This window comes from Neopelma chrysocephalum, unplaced genomic scaffold (assembly GCF_003984885.1).
Source record: "Neopelma chrysocephalum unplaced genomic scaffold, ASM398488v2 Primary Assembly neopelma1_89, whole genome shotgun sequence".
NCBI classification, from domain to species: domain Eukaryota; kingdom Metazoa; phylum Chordata; class Aves; order Passeriformes; family Pipridae; genus Neopelma; species Neopelma chrysocephalum.
Genome location: NW_020897751.1, coordinates 526,860 through 553,203, shown reverse-complemented (window position 1 = coordinate 553,203; position 26,344 = coordinate 526,860). Strand labels below are relative to the sequence as shown.

At 58.7% G+C, this 26,344-nt stretch overlaps 2 protein-coding genes across 2 annotated transcripts; one reads left to right on the top strand and one right to left on the bottom strand.

Moving 5' to 3' along the window:
* The first annotated feature begins 555 nt into the window (after positions 1–555).
* Positions 556–12,598, top strand: ADAM8 (ADAM metallopeptidase domain 8). The gene is made up of 22 exons (XM_027692938.1): positions 556–869; positions 1,022–1,152; positions 1,617–1,726; positions 4,784–4,860; positions 5,096–5,174; positions 5,303–5,379; positions 6,066–6,252; positions 6,673–6,738; positions 6,842–6,910; positions 7,476–7,645; positions 7,731–7,812; positions 8,438–8,586; positions 8,816–8,993; positions 9,678–9,767; positions 9,962–10,157; positions 10,352–10,451; positions 10,536–10,719; positions 10,826–10,903; positions 10,991–11,075; positions 11,180–11,285; positions 11,378–11,600; positions 11,738–12,598. Exons 1-22 carry the CDS (start codon positions 556–558, stop codon positions 11,900–11,902), a joined length of 2,916 nt encoding a protein of 971 aa, XP_027548739.1. The 3' UTR covers positions 11,903–12,598.
* A 378-nt stretch (positions 12,599–12,976) lies between these two features.
* On the bottom strand, positions 12,977–25,790 carry ERLIN1 (ER lipid raft associated 1). Its single transcript, XM_027693001.1, is given in 12 exon segments — positions 12,977–15,673; positions 15,675–15,818; positions 16,009–16,088; positions 16,378–16,467; positions 16,894–16,985; positions 17,540–17,598; positions 18,663–18,736; positions 19,610–19,735; positions 20,467–20,528; positions 24,353–24,399; positions 24,752–24,833; positions 25,645–25,790. Coding segments are annotated over 12 exon segments (1,155 nt in total). The 5' UTR covers positions 25,758–25,790; the 3' UTR covers positions 12,977–15,487.
* Between the last annotated feature and the right edge of the window lie 554 nt (positions 25,791–26,344).

Here is a 26,344-nt window from a genome sequence, read left to right as displayed (position 1 = left end):
CCCTCCCCGATGCCCCCTGGACCCCTCCCCGATGCCCCACGGCTCTTCCCGATGCCCCGTGGACCACCCTCAGTGCCCCGCAGCCCCCCGAGCCACCCCCCAGAAGCCCAGTGGACAGTCCCCCAGTGCCCCACGCGGCCCGGGATGTCCCGTGGGCAGCCCCCGAGGCCGCGCGTCCCCCCGCGGTCCCCCCGGTCCCCCCCGCCGTGGGCGGCCCGTCCCGGCCGCCCCGCCCCGTCCCGTCCGCGGGTGTCGGTGAGTCACGGCGGGCGGGGGCTGCCGGCGGCGCGGCGAGCGGGGGCACGGCGGGACCTCCGAGCATGGCCCCGCCGCTCCGCCTGCCGCTGCTGCTGCTGCTGCCGGCGCTGCTGCCGATGCTGCTGATGCCGCCGGCCCGAGGTGAGCGGGGGGGGTCCCCCGGGGGGTCGGCAGCCGCGGGACGGGGCGGGCGGGGAGTTCGGGGGGCGTGCGGCAGGAGCGCGGAGCCTCGGGGGTCCTCGGCGCGGGGCAGGGGTGGAGGCGCCGGGATGGAGGCGCCGGGATGGAGGCACCGGGATGGAGGCACCGGGGCACGGGGATGCTTTCCCCGGCGAGAACGAAGGGGACGCGCGGGGCGGCTCTCCGGGGGGAGAGGTCCCGGGAGGGCACCGCTGTCCTCACCGCCCCGAGGGCAAGGATGATGGGGAAGGGGCGCCCGGGGCCAGGCTCGCCCCCATGGGGACGCCCCCGGAGCCCCCCGGCCCCGCCGGTCCGTGGAGGCACCTCGGGGAGGATAAGAGGGTTCGCCACCGGCGGCCCGCGGAGAGCCGGGGGTCGCCCGTGACTCACCCGGTGAGGGGGCGTCTGGCTCCCACCCGTGGGCGAGGACCGTGGGCACCCCCAGGGCGAGCACCGTCCGACCCCGGCGTTGGGCGATCGCGGGGAAGGCGAAGGGTTTATGGCAGAAATTCTCCGCTCCGACATCCAGGGAGAGGCTGGGAGGGGGCTGAGCCACCCAGGCACCAGCCGCTCTCCCAAACAGCCCCCACAGCCGCCAGACGCCGAGTCACACGCGGCGGCATCACGATGGGGAGCTGGAAAACCTCCCTCCGTATTGGCGCACCGGGGGGTCGGCGGGGTTTTCCAGCCCCAAAGGGACTCGCTCTCCCGCAGGTGATGCTGAGCTGTCTGCGGGCGCCGGGCTGGGGCGGGGGGGTCGGAGCATCCCCGCAGCCCGTCAGGGGGTTGTGTTCCCAGCAGGTATTTCAGGACTTGCTATTTGGGCTCTTTCCTGCGCCTTCATTTTGGCTGCTTCCATTGCCCCCTGGCTTCAGACCCAAGGGAACGCCTGGAGCTGTGCCAGGGGAGGTTTAGGTTGGATATTAGGAAAAGGTTCTTCCCCCAGAGGGTGGTTGGGCACTGACCAGGCTCCCCAGGGCAGTGGGCACAGCCCCAAGGCTGCCAGAGCTCCAGGAGGGTTTGGATAGTGCCCTCAGGGACAGGGTGGGATTGTTGGGGTGTCCTGGGCAGGGACAGGAGTGGGACTGGATGATCCTTGTGGGTCCCCTCCAGCTCAAGATATCCTGTGACTGGGTTGTTCCTGGGCATCCTGCTCAAAGCCCTTTGGCTTTTCCCAGGTGCCACTGCCGGGCTGGCAGAGACACTCGCCCACGTCGAGAAGTACGAGACGGTGACGCCGCGAGAGGTGCCGGTGCCCCGGGGAAAGAGGGACCTCTCTGCACCTCGGGTGAGCAGCATCGATCAGATCAGCTTTTCCGGGCTGTTTTGGGTCCAATTAGGACCTTCAGAGGGTGGGGTGCCCTCTTGGAGGGAGGAAGGACAGCTTTCTCCTGCACTTTCTTTGGGGACGTGACCCAGCGGTGCCACCTCTTGCAGCCTTGCAGTGATCTTGTGACATCTGGTCTTTCCTTAAGGAAGGGTTTGAGAAGCCTCGTGGAGCTGTAAGCACTTTTCTTGCTGTGTTTGCTAGAGTTCATGGCTTTTTTTTTTTGTCCCTTGGGACAGAGAAATAAAAATCAGAAAGTTGCAGAAATCCACATGAAAGAAAGCCAGTGCTGTTTTTCTTGGGAAACCTGGCAATTTGGGGGAAGGAATGGGGTTTGAGTCAGGAGTTTGGAGTGCTTGGTGTTGATGTCAGTAGGATGATGGGCTTGCCCTCAAACTTTCCTCATTGCCTTAAAGGGAAATTCAGCCAATCTTTTTTTTTATTAATTTTCTAGACACGAAAAGCACCGATTTTAGTGCCTGAGAGGATGGACAAGCTGGGGACACGTATTCCCTAGTGCCATGCAGCACGTCCCTCTGTGATTCAAACCCTTCCTGATAAACTAGCTTCAAAAACACTCCCCAAAAGCATCTGCTTTCCCTGCTCTAGAAACCTAAACTTGTCCACGAGATAAACATTCCCCAGGCTATTTAGAGACGCCATCTGTGCCGGGCGGCTCCGCACGATCCCCCTGGAAAGGGCAGCTCACCCATCCCGGGATCCCTCCGGGGAAGACATCTGCCTTGAGCTGTGTGCTTTGGGACTGCCAGGGGGCTGCCTGCTGGGTGGCACCTGCATTTGGGCTTGGCTTGGGTGGCCCTTGGAGATCCCAAACCTGCCGTGTTGAGGGGACGAGGTCTCCTGCCTTCCAAGGCGTTTTCCTCCTCTTGGGGAGAGGTTGGGTTTGCTCTCCTGGTAACCTGGATGGAGTAAAGGTTCCCAGCGTGGCTTGACCACCACCAAACCCCTCTCTGACATAGAGGCGGGTGTTCCTCATGCCCTGTAGCTGTCTCTGGCTGGGACAGACGTGGGCCAGGAGCTGACTCCTGGTTCGGAGTGGCTGGGACACATGGGATCAGTCCCTCAGAGCACCTGCCCAGGTGAAGGTTGAAGCACACCAGCTCCCCTCTGGTTTTGACTAAATCCAAATGTTCACCCCTGCAGACAGGGTGGAGACCTGGATCCTGCAGGGCAGGATCTCCTGGACAGCAGCTTTCCCATCAGTCACAGGCTTTTCAGCATGTGGCACATCTGGATTCTTCATGGAAAGGGACCCAGAAAAGTGATCCCTGTCCCTACTGCAAGGCCTGTTGCCCCTTCCCATCCAGGGAAGAAACACCCTGTGCTGGGATGGGAGGGGACATCCCATCCCCATCCTCTGCAAGGTCTCTGGGTCTCTTCCTGAGCCCAGCTGGAAGAAATCCCTCCTCTCTCTGTGCTGTGGCCGTGGCTCTGCTGTGCTGGCTCAGCACAACCAGGGGGCTCACAGGGCAGCTCCCAAAGCCTTCCCATCTGGAACCCTTGCACAGCCCATGCTAATGAGGAGGGGGGTGACTCAGAGAAGCTTTATCCAGACTTTTTATTTTAAACTTGCCCTGCGGTCGTCTCCAAGAGACGGGCCCTGACCCACCACCCCCTTCCAAGTGCTTTCCTGCCATTCCTTAAGACCTCTTCTGGCCCTGGCTTTGCCAACAATAACAAAGGATCTCTTTGTTGGCGGACACGGGACAGGACGGCCACGTCTGGAGGGAGACGCTGTTCATGAGAGAAGAATTTTCCAGGGGGCCAGGAGCGTGCTGGGACACCAGCAGGGCTGGGAATGCAAACCAGGTACAATCCAGGGCAGCTGAGTGACAGGCAAACCCTCTCACCTGGCCCCGCTGGTGCTGAGTCAGCCCCGGCTCCTTGCAGGGTGCAGATCAGCCCCCTGGGAGCGCTGAGCCATGGGATGACAGCGGGTGCTGTCATCCTTCCCGGGGAGAGGCAGCACACCTCATCCCTGAGGAATGCTGGCCCCGGGGGAAAGGCTTGCTTTGCCTTTGGCTCAGCTCTCCACACCTGGGTCCTGTAACAGCTGAGGATGTGCCCTCAGGAGAGGTGGATGTGCCCTCAGGACAGATGGATGTGCCCTCAGGAGAGGTGGATGTGCCCTCAGGACAGATGGATGTGCCCTCAGGAGAGGTCTCAAAGTGGCTGAGGAGGTCCCTGGTGCCAAGCCTGACATGGGGCACTATGAAAGGGACTGTCAGTCTCTCCCAGCAGCCCCAGTGGGACAGGGCTCTGGAGGTCTGTGTCCCAGCCCCTGCAGGTGGAGATCACAAGACATCCCAGAGGGAAACACTTTTTCTGGAGGAACAGCTCCATCCCGAGGGTTCAGGACCCAGCTGGCTGAGCCACGGCCACCCTGTCCCAGCCACAGTGACAGGAGGTTGGGCTTGAGGTGCCTTGAGGTCCCTTCCACTGGCACCAGGGGATCTGGGTCGTGGTGATGCTAAAATCTGCTCCCAAAGGCTGAGGAGGACCAGGGGAAGGTTGTTCTCTAACGGTGGCATGTCAGATTAGTCAGGGAGGAGGAAGTCACCGCTGATAAGATCCAGAGGGATCTTTGTGGTTCAGCTGGTGAGTAAGTGCTGAACTCAGCCCCCAAAAAAGGAGCTCTGTGACTGATGAGTAGGAAACCTCAGCCCCTGGCACGGCCATCTGCAGCCATGTGTCAAACACGGGAAACCAGGCTTTGCTGACTCCGTCTCTTTGCGGGTGACCTGTTCTTTATCTCAGGATGTGCCGGGGATTTGCGTTATTGCCCACATGCTTTCTTCCTTCTCTTCTGATTTCCTGTGTCTTTGCTGGATGCCTCCAGGGGGAGCAGCCAGGCTCCCCCCCGTCCCGCAGCCGCCCTCAGAGGGGCACAGCAGACCCCGTCCCCTTTCTGGGCAGGGCGGGGGCCGAGGGGCCTCTCCCGTGTAGCCCTCGCTCCTGCTGACGGGGGGTCTCTGGTGGCTCCTGTCTCCCTTGCAGAGCTCGTACCCGGACCGTGTCCTCTACAGCGTCCGTGCCGAAGGCAGGGAATACCTCCTGTGGCTGGAGAAGAACAGGTGAGTGCAGGTGGGCACGGCAGGGAGGCTGGGAGGGGGACTTGCATCCCACCCTTGCCGTGAGCATCCATTCTCCCGGGTCTGCTGTCGCTGCACCAGTGACCTGAGCCTCAGCCCAAAACCCGCGCGGGGAGGGCACGGTCCCACCGCACCCACCCTGACCAAGCTCATCCCGAAGCTTTCCATCCTCTCCCCCGAAGCGGGGTCGCTGCTGACGCCCCTCCCCGTCCCGCAGAGCGCTGCTGGGGCAGCACTACACCGAGACACACTACTCTGCCGACGGCGCGGAGGTCACCGAGCGGCCGGACACGCAGGTACGGGCTGGCTGCGGGGGAAGCAGCCGGACACGCAGGTACGGGCTGGCTGCGTGGAAGCAGCCCCCCCGCTCCTGGGGGTCCCGTCCTGCCGACAGCCCCACACCTCTGCTCTCTCCCGGTGCCAGGATCACTGCTTCTACCAGGGCCATGTGCGGGGCCACTCCGGCTCGGCAGCGAGCGTCAGCACCTGCCGCGGGCTCAGGTAGGACCCCCGGGCACCGCCCAGCTCCCAACCTGGCCCTGGCACACGGCCACGGTGAGCTGGTGTGGCTGAGCACAGCCAGAGCCGGGCCGATGGAGGGAGAGCTCAGCTTTCCCTGGCGGAAGAGAAGATGACATCCCTTTTCCTGCTGGAGGCGCTGCCCCCGGCTCGGTGCCCAGCAGGAAAGGCACACGGCTCTTTGGGGGGGCTGACTCACGGCAACGGGGTGAGACTGGAGACCTGAGCACCACAGAGCTCCGGGCAGGAGTGCCCTCCCTGGGCAGCAAGGCGCAGCTTGTCCCTGATCCATCCCAAATCGTTCAGTCTCTGAACCTCGGGACATTCCTGCTGCCCCAAGTACTGGATACTCCCCGTGCTGTGGGTGCTGTGCCACAGTTTACCCCCTCCCAGCCCAGCAGCCAGTTTGGCAGCTGTATTTTCACGGAATCATAGAATCCCAGAATGGTCTGGGTTGGAAGGGACCTTAAAGCTCATTTCATTCCACCCCTCTGCCATGGGCAGGGACACCTTCCACTAGCCCAGGTTGCTTCAATCCCCATCCAAGCTGGCCTTGGACACTTCCAGGGATGGGGCACATGTACAGGCACTTTCAGGGGTGAGTGTGGGGTCTGTCCGTGTCCTGCTGGATATCTCCCCAACCTGATGCCCGCCCTCTCTCTCTCCAGCGGGTTTTTCCGGGTGAATGAGACCACGTTCCTGCTGGAGCCGCTGGAGGGGGCCGTGTCGGGCCGGCACGCCCTGTACCGAGCCGCTCACCTGCGGGGGAAGCGCCGCGCCTGCCGCGAGTCCGGGCACACCCTGGAGTACGACCGCGAGCCGAAAATCCCTGCAGCCATGAAGCTCCACCGCTGGGTGAGGGATTGCATTGCTTCTCCTTCCCGTAGCCAAGTTTGCAGGGGCCTGGCTCCTGTGCAGTCCCCTGGGGGTTCCATGCCTTTGGAGACGCCCCCCCTCCCATGTGCTGTCGGTTGGGTACCCAAATACAGGCGGCTCCTGATGGGAATGGGTCCTCGGATCCTGTACCATCATCAGGAGCATCCTCCTACCCCGTGAGCTCCGTGATGCCTGCAGAGCCTGTCTTGTGGCTTATCGCAGTAGCAGGCTTACATTTTCCAGCATATAAGCTGGAAGATGTCTGAAACACCCAGAGAGCCGAGTGAGGAGACCTGCTGGCCTTGGAAGATACCCCAAAACCCAACACATCCCGTGGCAGGGTCAGCTGCCTGGCTGGGCAAGCTGCAAGCCAAGCCTCACTTTCCTCTTCCCTTGCAGAAGTCGGGTCCGATACACAAAGGCCCCCGGTACGTGGAGCTGGTCCTGGTCGCGGATAACGAGGAGGTAAATGGGGTGGGGGGCGAGCTGCTGCCTGTGGGTTTGCTGCCATCCTCTGCACTGAGGGGCCCAAAGCCAGCCTGGAAATCTCTCTGTGTCCTTCCCATAGTTCAGGAAGCACAAGGACCTGCGCACGGTGCAGAACCGCATGAAGGAAATCGTGAACCACGTGGACAAGGTGAGCCCTCCCAGCTCCCACACGTGTCCTGCAGTGCCAGCATGGACAGAGGTGGCAGAGGAGAGGTTGGCACGGGTGGGGCGGTGGAGCTGGAGCTGATCTCAGGCCCGTGGGTGGGCTGCTGCAGGGCGACCACATCCCTTGGCCAACAGGGTGTGCAGGGTGGACACGACGAGAGGCTCAGCCCTGTCCATGAGGGAAGGGGGGGAAACTTTGTCCTGTAAAGCCTGGGAGCACATCCCACAGCCACTCTCATGGTGGAGTGGGTGCTAACAAGGGGATCCCCATGGTGGGGTTCCTGCTTGCCTTGCTTCAGCTTCGCTTGTTGTTTGGCACCATGGGAGAAGCATCCCAGCCTTCGCCAGCCAAGAGGGAGCTCAGAGGTGCCAGGGGAAACCCTGTTTACATGGTCACCCCTTGTGTTGTTTATTGAGGGGGACAGAGCTGATATTGTGCAGTGAGGGGGCTCCTGGGCTCGGCTGCAGTTCTCTGGGGGAGGTGGGACCTTCCCCCTGCTGCTGCAGCCCAAATCCAAGTGCTCTCCCCGGGCTGTCTCCCACCCCAGCTCTACCAGCCCCTCCGCCTGCGGGTGGCCCTGATTGGCTTGGAGGTGTGGAACCACAAGGACAAAATCACGGTCAGCCCCAACCCAGAGGTGACGCTGGACAACTTCCTGCACTGGCGGGAGTCGGAGCTGCTGCGGAGGAAACCGCACGACAACGCCCAGCTGATCACGTAAGGACGGGGGGCCACTACCTCTCCAACCCTCCCGGCCCTGCCGCCGCCCAGGGCACGTGGCCATGGCACCTCCATCCCACAGGGGCATCGACTTCCACGGCAAGACCGTGGGGCTGGCCAAGAAGCTGGTGATGTGCACCAGGGACTCGGGCGCTGTCAGCCAGGTGGGTCCCCTGCCCGGGCACGCACCAGCAGGGCAGCAGCAGCACCACACTCTGCCCTCCCTGTGCTGTGTTTGCCAGAGCCACTTTCCTCCACTGGTTTCTGGCTTTCCTCCTCTGCAGCCTTAGGGCTGGATTTGGTCCCTGGCACTTCTGACCCTTGAGTGACTGATGCCCAGAGAAGGGTCAGGGCTGTGGACACCCAGCTGGGTACCTGTGGAGGGCTCTGATACACCTGAAGAGCCTCCCAGAGCAGCTCCATGGACACAGGGTTTCTCCAACCGCCCATCGGGTGGCCAGGGCTTGGTTTGCAATTCAGCTGTCCTGGCTGTGCTTCCCATCCCTCCTCAGGTCTGTGGGAGTGGGAGCAGTCAGCCGTGGGACCAGTGGCAGTCCAGCCCCACCACAAATCACTGCTTTGGAGAAGTCGCTTTGTCTGAGCTCCCTGAGAGCCCCGAGACTCCAGTCTGGGGCTCCTCAGGGGCCATGGGACCACATCCAGCTCTGGTTTTCCTTTACCTGAGCACGGCAGCGTGAGAGACCTGGTGCTGAGCCCTGGTGGGCCCCTGGGGATGCTGTGGGGAAACCACAAGAGCATTTCACCCACCCTGCACTCCTCGTCCCGCAGGACCACAGCACCAACCCCATCGGTGCTGCATCCACCATGGCCCACGAGATGGGGCACAACCTGGGCATGTCCCACGACGAGGACGTCCCCGGCTGCCACTGCCCCGTCCCCAAGGCTGACGGAGGATGCGTCATGGCAGGGAGCGTTGGGTGAGCGAAGGAGGAAGGGGAACATCCCTGGGCAGCAAACGTGTCGAGGCGTCCTCAGGCACTGTCCCAGTGGGGTGAAACCTGTGAGATGGGTGGGCATTCCATTCCATTCCACCCCACCCCACCCCACTGCAGATGCCTCTGAGCCTCTCGATGTCCCCCCAGCTCCCCCCCCTGGGCTGGCGGGCACCAACCTGGGCTCACGAGCGCCTGGTTTTGTGCCCCCCAGCCTGGTTTACCCGAAGCTGTTCAGCCGCTGCAGCGAGCAGGACATGTGGCAGTTCCTGGGGGACCCCCGGACCAGCTGCCTGCTGAACGCCCCCCGGGCAGACGAGCTGTACGGGGGGCCCGTGTGCGGGAACCAGTTTGTGGAGCGGGGAGAGCAGTGTGACTGCGGCACACCCGAGGTGGGGCTGCTCTCCGAGGGACTGGGGAGGAGGGTGGAGGGCAGACACCTGACACTTGTCCACCAGACTCTTTTCTTGCTTTGCAAGACTCGTCTCCCTTGTGTTCCTGATGCTTCTGCCAAAAAACAACTGGTGGGGTGTATTCACTAACTGTGGGCCCCCCTTTATGTAGCTGGCTGGGATTTTAGCCTAGGAAAGGTGGATGTTCCCCCTATGTGTCCTCCAAAGAAGTGGCCCAGGAGGGGACATCATGGCATGTTGTCCTTCCAAGAGCTGCACTCAGCTGTTCCTCATCCCCACCATGGAGGGGATTTAAGACAGCTGGGCGATGCCTCTGGGACAAATCCCTGGTCACAGCCTGCACTGGGACCTGAAGAAATGCTCCCCTGAAACAGGGAGCACAGAGATTCTCCCCTTTTCTCCTTCCTGGAGACGTGCAAGGACACCTGGCCAGGCCCACTCCTCTGCAAAAACCCCTTCAGGTCCTTTGGTTTGGTGTTGGCAATGGGGGTAAAGAGGCAGCAGGAATGGTTCCCACGCAGGGTGATGCTGTGGGTTTGCCCCGTGGCTCAGCCCGTGGTGGCTACAGTGCTGTTGGCAGCTGGTGACGTGGCAACCCAGTCCCCCAGGGAAGGGTCTTTCGGGGGGCTCCCGGGAGGTTTTCAGTCCATCCCTGTCTTGCAGGAGTGCTCGGATCGCTGCTGCAATGCCTCCACGTGCCAGCTGAGAGAGGGAGCTCAGTGTGCCCAGGGGGAATGCTGCCAGGACTGCAAGGTACTGCTGCCCACAGGGGACCAGCTCGTCGGGGAAGGGAGCTGGCGGCTGCACAGAGTGCACTGTCAGAGTGTCTGGATCCATGGGAGGCTGGGAGACGTTTCCCAGACCAGGGTTTGCTGTGCCGTGGTGCCCGCGTGGCTCTGGAGCTGTGAGAGCATCCAGGCAGTGCTGACATCCCCTTTTCCGTGCAGGTGAAGGCTGCAGGTGTGCTCTGCCGGGCCAGCAAGAACGACTGCGACCTGCCCGAGCGCTGCACCGGCCTCAGCGCCGAGTGCCCGGAGGACGTGTTCCAGGAGAACGGCATCTCCTGCCAGAACGGCAACGGATACTGCTACAACGGGGGCTGCCCCTCGCACGGCGAGCAGTGCCGGGCGCTCTGGGGTGCAGGTAGCGGCCCCCCCTCCTCGCCCCGCCTGCTGGGGGATGTACCTGGAGCCCCTCGGGCTGCGCCTGGAGCCCCTCGGGCTGTGGTGCCCTCCTGCATGAGCTGGGGCGCTGCTGCTGGTCCTAAAGTGTGGCCAGTGGTGCCAGCGCCTCCAGCTCGCTGCGCCTCCGTGTGACCCTTCCCGCGTGTCCCGCAGAGGCCCAGGTGGCTCCCGATGTCTGCTTTAAGCACAACAGCGAGCATCACCTCCACCTGCACTGCCTCACCGAGTACGGGAAGCGGCCCTGCAGCCCCAAGTGAGGACGGGGGTCTGGGGGGGGGACTGTCCCTGCCCGGGCGAGCTGCGGCACCGCCGGTGCTCAGGGCTGCGTGTCCCGCAGGGATGTGAAGTGCGGGACGCTGCTGTGCCTCAGCGACAACTCCAAGCCCATCCTCGGCAGCGGCTACTTCTCCTTCGGCCACTACTCCTTCGGCCGCTTCAACTGCAAGGCGGTCATCGCCGACGGCGAGGTGGCCGCCGAGCTCCGGCTGGTGCCCACCGGCGCCAAGTGCGGGGACGAGATGGTGAGTGCCGGGGCGGCGAGGGATGGGTGACCACGGGGCCAGGGCGGCCTCAGAGCCCCCCCTGCCTGCCCCGGGGCAGCCTCAGAGCCCCCCTGCCCGCCCCCAGGTCTGCTATGCCGGGCGCTGCCAGAGCCTGCTGGTCTACGGCGACAAGAACTGCTCGGCCAAGTGCAACAACCACGGGGTAGGCGGTGGGATCGCCCTCCCGCAGGGCTCAGTCTCGGAGCCTGCAGCGTGCCCATCACCCTGACGCTCCCCTCCCTCATCCCAGGTGTGCAACCACCGGCGGGAATGTCACTGCGACCCGGGCTGGGCAGCGCCCTACTGCGAGCAGGAGATTTCGGGGATAGCCCCAGGTATGGCACCCCCGGCTCCCCCGGCCCGATGCGGGGAGGGAGCCTGGGGAGGGGCTGCTCCATCCCCAGGGGGTGTCCCGACCCCAACCGCCCTGTCCCCGCAGGGAGCAGCAGCGTGGTCCTGGCGGCCGTGCTGGCCGTGCTGGCACTGGCCAGCGTCCTGCTGGCCGGCGGCGTGGTGCTCCTCAGAGCCAGGAGCTTCCAGAAAGGGTAATTCCCTCCTCCCGCGCCCCGCTGCGGGGCTGAGCTCCAGGGGTACCTGGCACACGGCTGCCACAGCCACGCTGTCCCTGTGCCCACAGGAGCTCTGCCACGGGCCTCGCCAACCCGCTGTTCCAGGAGGGCGGCCGGGCACGGCCCCCCCGGCGGCTGCTGTCCCGCCAGGACATCGGCCAGCCCAGCCTGCTCAGCAGCACGGTGGCCCCGCGGGCGGCCCGGGCGCTGGAGCCCCGCTCGCCCAGCCCCGTGCTGACCCTGCGGCCACCCGTGGGGACACCTCCGGCCTCTCCGGGATGGCCCCCGCAGGTAACCAACCACCCCCCCGAGGCGGCCCCCAGCCCCAAGTGCGTGGCGTGGCTCTGGGGGGCCCTTCCTCTGCCCCCTGCCCCTCTGCGGGTCCCCCCGGAGCCCCGGTGAGGGACTCGGGTCTCTCCTCCCGACAGGCGAAGCCGAAGCCGCCCAGCAAACCTCTCCCGGTGCTGAAGGGCAGGGCGCTGTGCCACGGCCAGGGACCACCAGGACCGGCCCTCCCACCCGCACCCCCGTCGGCCTTCCAGCGGGGCGTCCCCCCAAAGGTGCCCCTGAAGCCGCCCCCAGCCCGGAGGTGACCCAGGACACCCCCTCGGCCGGCCCAGGAGGGCACAGGGGGCGGGTGGCACAGCCGGGCAGCCGCCGTCTCGCTTCCACCCTTACTTGAATTGCTGGCCCGAGCCTCCCCCGGGGGGGCACCAGTGTTTACAGATCCGTGTTGTGCCTTACTGGACTCCGCAGCCCCGTGGCTGTCCCAGGGAGAGCCGCCGGCCGGGGTTTCCCAAGGAAACCAGGAGCGGGACAGTGCCAGCTCCGGTTTTGATGCCAGCCCCGCGTCGGTCCAGGCTCTCCCGCGCCCTGGGAGCCGCTGCCTTCTCTCCTGACGTCCTGAATGTGTCCTGCTCCTCCTGCCCCTTCCCTGCTGGGGCCACGGCGAGGAGCTCCTGGAATCCCAGGCAGGAGGAGCACTGCTCCGTGGGGACCGTGCCCTGGGAACACTGCCCTGGCCGGGGACATCACACAGGGAGATGTCACCAGAGGCTCTGGCAGGTCCAAGCCAGGCTTGGTTTCCCCACGGGGCTTTTATCTCTCAAGTCATCCCTGGAGTTACTGTTCTGAAAGGGAATTCCCTGGGAGCCTTTTTCCTGCAGCCATTAATTTATGACCCCTATGCGACCGTTTCGAGCCACCTGCTGTGAAAACAGGCCTCCCATTTTTGATATAATTTAGGTTGAAGGCTTTTATACCAATAAAGACTGAAGGTAGTGGTGTCACGGGGTGTCTCTGGGCAGGAGGGGACAGTGAGGTGGCAGCAGGCAGGGAGCTGTGTGGGGATCAGGGGAGGGGGAGAAGGGTTGGAGCTGAGCTCCCCAGTCCTGTGCCAGAGCAACAGGGGCCAAACAGCAGCAGGTTCTGGCAGTCACACAGAGGAGGCTGCCCAGGGGCTGCAGGATACTGCAGTGATTCCCCCGTGCTCAGCACCATCCTGGCCGTGGTTTACTTTGAGCACAGGCAGCTCATGGGGCTCCCAGGGTGGCAGTGGCTGCAGCTGAGGACAGCACAGCGTCACTGCGGGGTGAGAGGTAGAGGGGGACCCCACTCCATGTGCCTACAGTGACACCAGCCTCAGGACACATAAAACCACTCAGAAAAATGGTAACAAAATAATTTTATTCTGCTTTATCAAAAGAACTCAACCCCGTGAATGTAAACCTGACCATATGTATCGTGTTTCCTTAAGGAGATGCGGATCCAGGGGCAGACCCCTTTAGTCACAGGCCCACACAGGCCCTTGGAACGGAGAGAAAAGCCAGTTCTAACCCACAGTCCCATGTCCCTGCTCACACCTGGGGCTCAGAGGGAAGCACAGCCGTGGCAATCCCCCCCTGCACACCTACTGGGGCCTCTGCAGCAGCGGCTGGGCAAGCAGGGAGGGAGGGAGGGAGGGAGGAGGCTTTTGCAGAAGGCACCGAGCATCACACAGGCTGCTGCAGGACTTGGGGCTACAGGAGCATCCCCCAGGGTCCCTCAGAGCAGGCTGATGTCACCCAGCCAGAGCAGGGGGACACTGAGCCAGTGACAGCCACTCAGGATAAAGCCATGCACCCACCTGGATAGTGCAGGGAGGCCCAGCAAGGCTCAGGTCCAGAGGGAAGCAGCCCTTCCTGCACTGGCCTGGAAGGTTTTCCTGCTCCCTGCACGGGCACCTTGCTCTGGTGGCTGCAGGAGAGCTGTGAGCTGCCTGGTTATTGCTCCCAGCAGCTCCCCTCGTGCCCCTGTCACCTCCAGGCTGGCAGAACCTACCCTGTCCACCCATTCCTGATGCCCAGTGTCCAACCCCAGTAACACATGGAGAACAAGCCTACATCCCTGCCAGCATCCCCTCCAGCAGTGCTTCTGCTCTATAAAGTCTGCCCTCATCCCAAAATCCAAGTGAAGTGGGTGCTGCCAGGTGAGGAGAGGCCGTGCCCCCATGCCAAGGGCCTGCTGCACCATGGAGGAGGTGGCAGCTCAAAGATGTGACTCCACTGCCTCCTCAAAGCCCTTCCCACGGGAGAAAGGGGACCCTGCAAGTCAAACAGCACTTCCAGGAGACATTTCAAACACCACAGCTACAAATTACACTGCCCTTCCTCTCCTCACTGGTGCCCCGAGTCCCTGGCTCCTGCCATGGCTGGGTTGGAAGGGGAGCTGGTATTCTGGAGCAGAGCACCAACTGGGCCTTGGGAGTTTGCAGCCAGATAGAGGACAGACAGACCCCCTGAAACTGCTGCCAAGTCCCACAGTCCTGTCCTACCCTGCAGAAGGGGCAGGTCCAACACATCCCTGCTCTGCCCCAGACATGGAGGACAGGGAGCCAGGGCAGGAGCTGAGACAGCACGAGGCACCACGTGTTACCAAACTTCCTTGAGGAGACACTGCCACCCTCCAAGCAGAGCCACGTGTGGTGGGAACACAGCACTGCAAAGCCTGAAGCCCACACAACCCGTCTGGGGACATCATCAGCACAGGTAAAGCTCAAGCCTCTTGTTTTGGGTTGAATGTTTCACCGTGGCAAAAGCTGAACACGTCCCTCCCGTTGCCACGAGGCTGCAGATGGTGCCAGGGACACAAGATCTCAACAGGCAGAGTGTCTGGAGGGCCAGCACAGCAGATCCTCCTGCCAGCACTGCCCAGGAGAAGCCTGAAGTCCTCCTGCCCTGCAGCAAACCTGTCCAGGGATGAGAGGCCCAGGGACACACTCTCACCACGGCTGTTCAAGGTCCCACTTCTTGGAGCAGTGGATTCTGCACGGGGGAGCAGCGATGACTCACCTGCTTTGCAGCTGAGGTGTCAAACATCTGATCTGCTGCACCGCAGGGTCCCTTCACTCTTCTCTTCCCCTTTACCTTGCCACCACAGCAGAGCAGTGGAAGTTCAGCCCCCTTCCCCTGCTGACCTAGAGGAAGGCTGGGATCTGAGCAGAGATTTCCCAAGTTGGGATCTGAGCAGAGATTTCCCAAGCTCTGTTCCCAACCAGCTGCTCCGAGGTGCTCCTGAAATCTGGTTTAGGATGCAAGGTGAACCCCAGCCACGCAGCTGTAACACCCTACAGTCAGTCCCAGGCAGCCAGTGCAAGGCTCTTGCTTGGAGAGGGGAGTTGCAGAATCCCATCGGAGATCACCTGCTCCGAGTCGTTACCTAGTGCTGCTGTCTACAGGAACATTATGGCTATGCAGATCCTATTCCAGTAACCTATTCCACACCAAACCATTCCTTGCCCTGAGCAGGAACACGCTGGCCAAGGAGAGCCCACTCCACGGGAGTCCTTGAGGAGAGTGAGAGAGCAGCGGCAGGAACCTGCCTGGAGTCCACCAAGTGAAGCTTCATGGGCAGGATGAAGGAAACCTCCTCTTCGCTCGGCCTCAGCCAAGAGCACGGGGAACGACCAGGGTGCAGCAACACAGCACTCAAAGCCACATCTCCTGCCTCCAGAGCAATGCCTGCTAAATAACTGCACCTACCCCGGAAGCCTTTCCTGGCGCCTGTCTTTTAATATTCCAGTATAGGTATGTTAGTACAGGATTATCCCTCCTTTGGAAGCACCAATTTAACAGGGGAAGAAACGGAAGAGGCAGAGCCCTTGCAATCTGTTGCTAGAAGAAAATCAACCCAACTGCCACCTATACACAAGATGTCCAGGCGGGTGCTGCGTCCGCCCCACCAGCCCAGGGCCACGTCCCCGACCACAGCCGGGCTTTGCTGCTGAGCCACACCGGGATTCCTCCTCCCTCCTCAGCCAGTGCTTCCCTTGCCTCTGAGCTGGCTGTCTCCAGAGGTCTCCGGGGCCTCCTGTGCAGGAAGGCTGGTTTGGTGGGCAGTCCTCGGGCTGGCCTGCTGGAAGGCACAGGACTCCAGGAACACGCCGGGGATGCGGTCACCGAAGTACAGTTTGCTGTTGGCGGCTATGGCCTGGTACTTCATCAGCTCCAGGTACTCGGGGGTCAGCTTCAGCTACAGGAACACAAACAGGGGCTGTCAGACACAACTTTTTGGGTGCTGCATCACTGAATACTGCGTCAGGCCTTCTGGGATGCAGGCTGTTAAATCAAGTGTTTTTCCAGTGCTGCCCACCTGAAGCTCACCTCCCGTGCAGAGGGAAGGAGGGAGTGAATCCTGTCCTGACCAGCTCCCCAGTGCTCACCTTGTTGGCATCAGCCAGCTTCCGAGCAGTGTAGTACTCAGCATCAGCTTTGGCCTTCTCTCTTGCCAGGAACGCAGCATCTAACACGGCAGCAGAGGATGGACAGGGAAAAAAGCGTTAGGAAGTGACCAGTCCCACCACACTGAGCACCTGAGCCCTCATCCCATGGGGACCAGCTGACCCAGGAGTGCCCCTGACAGCTTGGCTGGTCCTGCACCCGCCCTGTGGCTTCCTGGAGCATTCCCAGTGCACAGCCTTGCACTGCTGCACCCTGGGTGAGCTCTGCAGCACAGCCTGTGAGCCCAGGCCTGAGGTTCCCCCACCTGCCATCCCCCCTCAGCTGCAAAATGACCCAGCACTGCAAGTTACCCTCGATCTCGGAAATCCGCTTCTCCGTTTCCTTCTCCATAATCTTCTGTTGGTAGTGGATCCTGGCCACCTGGGCAGCCTTCTCTGCCTCTGCAATCACAACGGGCTCGGCTCAGCAATTTGCTTCTCAGGGTGTGAGCACCAGCACCCCGACCCAGCACCTCACTGCAGGATCTGCCACACCAGGTCTGTTCCCCTCTCCCTCCCTTCCTGCTCGGATCCTACAGTGCCAGCCTGGACTCCAGGAAGAAAACCCAGTGCTGATGTCTCCAGAGCTGATATCCCGTTTCCCAGGGTGATCCCCCTGGCACACTGAGCTCCAAGCCCAGTTTTTCCAGCGGAGTGGCTGCAGGACAGAGGTGCTCACTACTCTGCTGCCACGGGAGGGAGGTGGGACAGAGATACAGCAGCAAAGACACTCGGATTTTCAAAATGACTCCTGGTGCAGCCTGGCTGTGCCTCCCTCAGTTCCCAGGGAGTGCAGGAATGGCAGCTCAGCCTGTCCTGGTCACATACCAATGATGGCTTTCTTCCGCTCTGTCTCTGCCTCCTTCTCCACCACCTTCTGCCTCTGGGCTGCAATGAGCAGCTTGGTCTTCTCAGCCTCCCTGCAAGGGGAGAAACATTATCCTGGGGAAAGGGAGATGGGGAGCAGCTCTGCAGCTGAGGGCAGGAAAGACCACGAGCAGCTGCCAGCCCCCTGTTCACAGCCACGGGACTGGTTCTGTCTGCAGCTGTATGAGCACAGCACAGCCAGTGGGCCAAAGGAAGGGATCACCCCCCTCCCCATTTGGCACTGGTGAGGCCACATCTGGATGCATGGGCAGCCTGAGGCCCTCAGGACAGGGAGTGAGCCCAGTGCAGGGCTGCTGGGAGCTGGGTTGGCTCAGCCAGGGACAGGGAGGTGAAGGGAGATCCAACAGCATCTCCCCCTGCTCCAAAGGGGTCTCAGAGATCCCGGAGGGGAACTTATGGGCAAGATACCAAGAGCCCTGAGCCCTGATTTCAGTCTGGAAACAGAGAAACAGAATCCACAAGTGCACCTGGCCTGTCCAGAGCTCCCCTCTCACTCTCTGAGCAGCAGGGAAGAGTTTGCCAACAGCACCGTGCCTGTCCTGCACCCTCACAACTCATTCACACAACTGTATGTCCAGCTACTCACATCAGCTCAAAATTCCTTCGGATGGCCTCTGGAATTTTGGGTTTTGTGACACGCACAGCCTGTGAGAGAAGGAAAAGGGAGCACATTTTAAGCTGAATGTTTGGATGCAAGGTGTAGGAAATGCCCTTGTGAGAGCAGCTGCAGTGCTGTGGGCAGTGGTGCCCAATCCTCCTGTGCAGCACAGCTGAGCATGGCCTCTCCCACAGAACTGCCCTGCATTTGTATTTCCTGACAGCCATTCCAACCCACTCCCACCGTGGGCAGGTTGCTCCAAGCCCCCTCCAACCTGGCCTTGAACACTTCCAGGGATCCAGGGGCAGCCACAGCTTCTCTGGGCAACCTGTGCCAGGGCCTGCCCACCCTCAGTGTAAAACATTCCTCTTTCAGTTTAAAACCACTGCCCCTCATCCTGTCACTACAGGCCTTTGTAAAAAGTCTTTCTCCACCTTTTTTATAACTTATGTAAGCTTTATACAAAACTTCACATACTCTTTATATACTGAAAGGCCAGAAATAAGGTCTCCCTGGAGCCTTCCCTTCTCCAGTGTGAACAATCCCAACTGTGCTGCTTCTCTGGACAAGCAAAGAAAGCAGATTTATGGGACATCAGAGCAGAACATCCTTCAGTGAAGGGATTGTTCTAAGCTCCTACCAGGAGCAAAACCTCTCCAAGCCCCTACAAAGCACCCCATGGAGAAAGCTGACCTCACCAGCCACTGCAGGGTGCACAGGGGGGTATTCTTTCAACCTCTGCACCAAAACAAAGATCCTCACCCCTTCAAAGTGGTGTCTGGTGAGTTCAGGCAGATGTTAACATGGTTAAACTAAACACAATTTTCTAACATTAAAAGTAAGCAGGAAATCACTAAAACCATTCCCTTGCTCTTTGCAATTTAAAGCCAACACCTGCAGGTCTGTCACTTGAAAGGTTCTTTTCTCTGTCCTGCAGGTCCTTCCCTTACATAAACCCAGTGTCTGAAAGCCATTTGGACAGTCTTCAGCTGCCAAACCTCAACTCAAGGCTCAGCTATTCCATGGCATGTGGAAAATGGAAGCAAGGAACCCATTCAATCCAGTAAAAGAGGAGGAAAAAAGAGTAATCTTTATCAGGGAATGAACTCACCTGGATAGTGAGACCTGGTGCCATGACATTGAGGTCTTTCTGCAGGGCCAACTTCAAGTTCTCATCTATCTGATCTGTGTTTGAGGGACAAGAGAGAGACAGTTTAGCTCATCCCCTTTTCTCCCACAGCTGATGTGGCAGAGTCAGCTGGCCTGGAAGAGCAGCTTGTCTGTGGTGTAAGATAAAGATGCTCTCTGAGACCACTCAGTACATTGTTCCTGTGCCCCCTGGAAAATGTTCCCAAGAGGAGAGTCACATGCCAGTGCCTAGAAAAGTTCAGTTATTGATGGATTTGTGGTATTTGAGCTGAGGTTTTAAGGATCTCAGCAAGAATGCCCAGAGCCTGTGGTAGAAGTCTATCCCTTCTCAGCATTCAGACTTACAGCACCTCAATATTAAAATTCTGACAACCTTTTATCTGCCATAAACCCATTCTCCCCTGCTCAGCCACTCAAGAAGGACACAATACTGTCATGTCTTTGGGGCACAGGTAGGTACCAAGGAGAACACAGCCTGTGCTAACTCCTGAAACATTGCTACCTCCCTAAAAAACCTTCCAGCTCTCTCCTGTTAAAAACAGCCAGAAGGAAGCTGTGGAAGTACAAAAGTGAATCCAGCAACAGAACAGGGGCTTAGAAGTAGGAGTAGGCAAGACAAACCCATCATCACAGTGAAGGCAATAGGTATCACTGCACACACAAGAGCAGAGTGGCTGCTTTGGGCACCCAGAATCGGTGGAAAAGGACTGAAACCGAATTCCCACGTGCAGATGGGGAAAGACAAAGAAATCTGAACCACTGAAGTCCCAGGGGAAGTGGCCTATGGATATAAAAGGAGCTGGATTCCAGACTGCAACTCCAGCCCAGGAGTTGGCTGTAACACATTCCAGAGCATGACAGGGAGATTCCACATCCCTCAGTGGGAGCATCCAGCTGCCATCCACTCACCAAAGAGCTCGATGTACACCTCCTGCAGGGTGTGGGCACTGCAGAACTGATTCAGCTCGTGATGGATCTTGTTGAAGATCAAGGTCTTGTCGTAGTCTGCAGTGTAGTTCCTCACGATGTCGTACACTGGGGAAGGAAGGGGATTACCAGAGGGCACCCCTGACACACAGTGCTTCCTGCAGCACCAGGAATGCTGGGAAAGGGGCATGGCACAGGGACAGGGTGTGGGGCACCTCCAGCCCTGGGAGTCTTCCGAACTCCCCTGCCCAGTGAGAGGGAGGGAGCTCAGAGGACCCCCAACCAATGCAGCTGGGACTACAGGACCTCAAGGAGCAGAGTAATCATGGCAAGATACACTGCACAGCCCTGCTTTACCATCTGCACAAACAAATGAAACAGCAAAGCCTGTCCAGGACCTGCATGCACGGGAACAGTAACACTATAAAGGGAAACCAAGGATGGTTCCCACATTTTAAGCCAACCATGTCCTGGGCTGCAGCAAAAGGAACATGTCTTTGCAATTCTCCCAGGAGCCAAGCTGGAGAGCACTTGGGATTAGTTCCACAGGTGCTCTCCCCTTCAGCAGCAAGAGAGAGGATCCTTGAGCACCTGTCACATTTCTAAACACACGGGGGAGAAGCAATCCTAGAGTTCACCTTCATCCTTGCAAACCCCTGCCTCTGCAAAAAGCCTGCAGGCACATGCATGGAACCAAGTGCTACAGGACTGGGAGCCACGAGGGTAACGAGGAATGGGAACAGACATGGAGATTTTCCAGACATGGACAATGAAGTCCTGCAAACCAGGATGACTAAAGGCAGTCCCAGAGCTGCCTGTGGAAATGGGATGGGAAATACCTGCATATGGGGCCAGCTTGTTCACCACTTCGATCCGGTCAATGTAGATCATAACACCCCCACTGCAAGGCAAAAAGAACTCAGCCATTACCACTGCAGCTGGTCACAGCTGGCAGAAAAGCAAAGTCATCTTTGTCCCACTTTTACTCAAAACTTACCCAGAACAGCCCTGAGTTCCTGAGCATTTTGCAATGAGGTAGCAGCAAACCCCGGCTTGGCACAGACAGGTTCCTCTCTGGGCATAAATCACAAACGTGCTCCAGCAAGCCTGTAAAGCACCTTCCCTTCCCCCTGTGACCTCCTGCTCAGCCAGCCAAAGGAAAATGCTTCTCAACAGGAAGGTAACTGCAACTACCAGGAAAGGGGAGTCCAACCCAACGAGGACAGCAGGTGACACCTGCCAGCAGCAGGGCACACACCAGCTCCAGATGCACCACAGCTCCTCCAGGCAGCAAAACACTTCAAACAGGAAAGCCCTGAGTTTAATTCACACATTCACTAACTCCAGCAGGGCCACTGACAGAAAGGAAGAAACACCACAACCAGGCACACACACTCCAGCACCTCATCAGAGGAAGCCTGCAGGCAATCCTCTTCCCAAGGGATTATGTGCTGCCAGACTGGCAGGGAAAAGAAGGAATCAGAAGCTGGGCTTGCCCTCAGGCTCTGCTCTTACTGGTGTCCCTTTCAGCAGGTCATGCCCGCCCCTGGGTACCCATGACACAGGAGAAAAGCACAAACTCGACATTGAAGAAGAAAAGACTTAATTTTCAACAGCTCATAAGTCTCTTGAGAGCATAATTTTAAGCAGGATATTCTTGTGATGTCGTCCTCGAGACAAAGGCAAATCAGACAAGAAGCTTTAGCAGGAACTGTTTAGAGAGAGCTGATCCCTGGCTGTGGAGCCTCCACATTTCCAAACTGTGATGCTTTAACTCCAATATATTCCCCGTGACAAACTCCATTTCTTATTTTGCAGATCCTGATCTCTGGCAGCTGAAGGCCCAGTCTGCAGGAAAACCACGTGAGCTTGCCTGTGTCTGTGCTCTCCTGGAAGAGGTCTCCCAGGCCCAGCCTGTGCTCACTCCAAACCTGCTTCACTGCAACTATGAGCTAAAAACTTTGGGGATGGACAGAACTTGTCTGCTGGGAGGGACAAGGAGCAGGGGAGACATTTGTGCCCAAAGAGAGACTTATTTCCCAGTGAGATACTACTCTTAAGAGCATTAATGCCTTTTTTACTGATCATTCTCTCTCTTAAGAACCATTATCATTATTTTTAAATCTTTTCTAGGCCTGCCACTCAGAGTCCAGACTGGCTGGGGAGAGAGGAGCAAAGAGAAGTCCACAGGAAGCCTGAAAGGAGGATCAACATGGACTGTGTGTGCCTGGGAGAGGTTTAAGCATGACTAGGCAGCAGCACTGCCCAACCTGACAGGACAAGGTGGCAGTTTCCAGGGAATGCCACAGGAGATGGACACAGGTGTTTTGGTAGCTCTTAGAAAGCCTCAGACAACTCAGGATCTCACCTTAGACCTGGAGCAGACGAGATAAAAACTGAGGGGCGCTGCCATAAAAAAAGGTAAAGGTCCAGTGCTCACAGCTACAGCTGCCACAAACAGGAGCAGACTGGGACAGGCAGAGCACCTAAAACTGGGCTTAAAGGCCAGATCTGGCGTGACTACACACACAGGGATTAACACTTGGAATGTTCAGGACACGTATTCCCACGTGACTGGCTGACAAACAGCGACCTGTCCCAGCAGAACATTCCCTGGCTCTGTCTGGCTCCTGACAATGATCTGTCCCAGCAGAGCATTCCCTGGCTCTGTTGGGCTCCTGACAATGATCTGAGCACCAGACATCCCTCACACCTCTGCAAATAATGCTCGAGCAACTGCTGGGGAAAGGCAGAAATCCCAGACACCAGAGGCAGATGCTCATCGTCCCTGCTGGAATGAAATGGTTTTTGTCTCTGAGGTGACAACTGTTTTGTGGAAACAGCCCTCTGGTGCCAAAGTATTTTAAAATCTGTATTTAATGTATTCACTTAACGCTGGTCAGTTATAAATGGGACAGGTAAGGCAGAAATTGGGGATGGGACACCCACACAGACATTCAGAAGCTTCCTGATGTAGATGGGGACACAGGCAACAGGAATATAAACATGACAGAAGAGAAACCCAGCCTTTAAAATCAGATGGTTTAATATACAACCACAGAAACTTAAACTGTTTACAATCTGTCCTTGTAACTGACTTTTAACCAGGACAGTGACATTTCTGGTTTGACCCACTCGTATTTATAAGCTAATGTTTCACTAAGGAAATCTGGATTCCAAGCTTTGGCATCGAGCAGCTGCAGCCTTTGGATCCAACTGCAGCAAACTGGAAGGCTCCTGCAGTAACACCTTAAAAGTGGACAGGGCTACTGGGACCTTTGGTCTGAAGTGTATTCAATTATTAACTAGGAACTGCTTTCACCAGCTGTTTGGTGTTTTAAAGCACATTTACTGCCTGCACCTTCACAACCCCCTGCACTGCACAACTGAACCCCACAGTGCTGAAATGCAGCAGGAACGGCACGAACTTACTGGACAGAACCAAACAGATTTAGCTGGGATTTAGCTCCTAAATCCCAGAAGCACAGAATGGTGGAGGCTGGCAGGGATTTTCTGCTTGGCCTAAAGAATGGTTACTTCACCACAAAGTGAAGTAACTTATCTGGAGTGATAAGACCAGGGGGAATGGCTTCCCACTGCCAGAGGGCAGGGTTAGATGGGATATTGGGAAGGAATCCTTCCCTGTGAGGGTGGGGAGGCCCTGGCACAGGTTGCCCAGAGAAGCTGTGGCTGCCCCTGGATCCCTGGAAGTCTCCAAGGCCAGGCTGGAGCAACCTGGGCTAGTGGAAGGTGTCCCTGCCCATGGCAGAGGGGTGGAAGGAGATGATCTTTAAGGTCTCTTCCAACTCAGACCATTCTGGGATTCTATGAAAGCTGAAGCACTGAACATTAACGTTATTTACAGATACTCCCGAAAATCTTTGAGATGTAAAACTAAAACCATGAGACCCATATTTTAATATTTAAGCCCATGTGATGTCTGATGCTCCAGGAGTAACCCCAAGAACTCATTTCATTACAGGTTAAACCTGATCAAAATTAACTCTGCTTTGTTAATGTTGCCATTACCATTCCACTTTTAATTTCAATGTGGTCACTGAGTGTCATCATTTAAGTCACGGGAATTTATTTTTTTAAATAGAAATTTTGTTGAGGACACTGGAGCTAAAAGACAAGGTGAATCATCAGGGTTTTTTTTACCCTGAAGAAAGAGGTCCAGTCACCACTTTAACTTGTGGATGAACCAACACAACAGGATCTGCAACCCAACTCATCCAGCCCTCTCTTCCTGCTACTGCTCTGCTGGTTAAAACCAAGCAGGTCTGTGCTGACAAAAGAATCAGCTTAACTATGAAGCAGGCATTTCATCTGGAAATGGACCCTCTCCCACCAGGAGGATTCCCATTCACCATTTGCTTTTGTTCTCTGGTCAGCACTTCTATCAGCCACAAAATCCAGACTAGAAATATCTGAGGGCAGACCAAAGCACAAGCAACGGGGTGTCAGAGTAACTGAGGGGAGAAACCAAGAAAAATCAAGATAATACCACTATGAATGCAAACACCCTGTGAGCAGCAGCTGCAGCAAAAGCCAGAGCACCCCCTAATGTACCTGCTGTTCTATAATTTCCATATTCTATTACAGGGGGTGCATGTGTGTGTTCGGGACTAATTTTAGGGCACGTGCCTTTACTTCCCAGCACTGTAAATGACACCACCGAGTGCATTTGCTCAGCACCAGGAGAAATGCAGATGAAATCCCTACCTTGTCCCACAAGGCACATTTTTCACTTCATCAGTCTGCAACGTGGTCTGAAAGACAAAGACAACCCGAGCTCACAAACCGCTCCGCTCTCCGGGAAGGTCCTGCTGTGCCCACACTCTCACAACGGGAACACGGAGCCACAAAGGCATCCTCTGCCTCCCTCGTGTGTGGGAAGAGGACAAGGCTTCTTCCCACCTGCCTTCTGTGGGATGGACAGGCAGCTGTGCCCATTCCCTGCTCCCAACTCCCACGTCACAAGTCTTTCCTGGGAAACAGTGATGGCCACAAACATGGACCGTCCTCCCAGAGCAGGACATGTGCTGTCCCCAGCAACTCACACACGTGCTGGGCACCCCCACCCTCCCAACACCTGCTCCTGCCAGAGGAGAGGGCACCAACCTGCACGGATTTGAAGGTGGTGATGAAGGGGAGCATGATGTGGTAGCCGGGTCCGCTCGGGCTGGTTAACAACGCACCGCCCCTGCGGAGAGACAGGAGAACAGGGAGAGGCTCCAGCAAGCCCAGCTTTGAGAACAAGCAGGGACACTCAGCTGCAGGCACAGCTGGGGGAGTGAGAGTTACACTGCTGCCCCAAATTTGCCACCAATTCCCCTAGAAAAGGGCTGAGTGCTCCCGCTGTTTGCCTGTTGCAGGCTGACAATCGTTCCCTCGAGCCCTGTGAGCAACTAACCCTTAGAGGAGGCAGCTATTGCCAAAGCCTCCCAGCATTGCAACACTGCAGAGCTGCAAGAACACAGATTTTTCCTCTCTAAATAGTTCTCTGGTAACCATGGAAAAATCCAGCAGTGGACGTGATGCTGTCAGTTTGGATTTCCACGAGCCCCAAAGCACCAAGAGACGCCCCAGGCTCTCGAGCTCAACACGCTTGGGATTAAAGGAGAACAGCCCACGGGGGTGAGTGGGAAGGGCAGGGAGAACATTCCAAAGCACCAACAAAACGGGTGCCCTGGCTGGGGGTGACAGTTTGGGACAGAGGTGGCGGCTCCTGCTGTAAGAGGAAGCGATCAACAGATGTGAGAAGATGGGACGGATGCTTTGGATCTCTGAGCTCTGAAATCCAAACTGTGAAAAGGGAAGGGAGGAGAGGGAGGGAAAGCAGCTGAGGATTCAGAGAGACCTAAACTCCCAAGGGTTCTGCACAGAGCCAAGGTGCCTGGGACTCATCAGGGAGCAGAGACAACAGAGGGAAAAACTGCGGGCGAAGGCAGGAGAGAGCAACCGGCGGTTCCAGGACGGATCCCGGCGGAGGGAGCAGCTCCCGAGGGCAGTACCTGTAGTACACGGCCAGGTGTCCCTCCTCGACCCTGTGGATGGCGGAGTAGAGCAGGAACACGAGGAGCGCCGAGGCCGCCGCGGCCGCGGCCCCCGCCTGGGCCATGGCCATGCTCGCATCCCCCCGCGCCGGCACCGCCACCGGCACCGGGACCCCGCGGAGAACGGGCCCTGCCCTGCACCGGGAACAGCCACAGCGATAGCGACAGATCCCCCGGGATCCGCCCGCACCGCCCCGGCACCGCCCCGGGCCCGGCACCGCCCGCGCCGGGCGGGACCCGCACGGGGCCCCCGCCGGGAGGGACCGGACTGCGGGACACGCGGGATAGCGGGATACCGGGGACACCCGAGGACACACGGGACACCCCGACCGCGCCTGTCCCGGCCCCGGCCCCAGCCTTGCCCCGGCCCCAGCGCTGCCCCACCTTCTCCCCGTCCCCATGCAGTGCTTGTCCCTACTCCATCGCTATCCCTGTCCCACACCTGTCCGTGCCCCAGCCCTGTGCCGTACCTGCCCCTGTGCCCGTTCCTATCTCTGTCCCTATCCCGCCCTATTCTCTATCCCATCCCTATCCCGTACCTGTCCTATCCCTCCCTCTACCCAGTCCCTATCCCTATCCCATCCCAATCCCTATCACATTCCCAAGCCTTGTCCCTATTCCCAGTCCCGTACCTGTCCCGTTCCCTATCCCTGTCCCT

Coding starts and splice junctions, on each gene's coding strand:
- ADAM8 (XM_027692938.1), top strand. CDS start 556: ATGGAGGCACCGGGGCACGGGGATGCTTTCCCCGGCGAGAACGAAGGG. Junction 1,727..4,783: donor GGGACCTCTCTGCACCTCGG/GTGAGCAGCATC, acceptor TCTCCCTTGCAG/AGCTCGTACCCGGACCGTGT. Junction 7,813..8,437: donor ACTCGGGCGCTGTCAGCCAG/GTGGGTCCCCTG, acceptor CTCGTCCCGCAG/GACCACAGCACCAACCCCAT.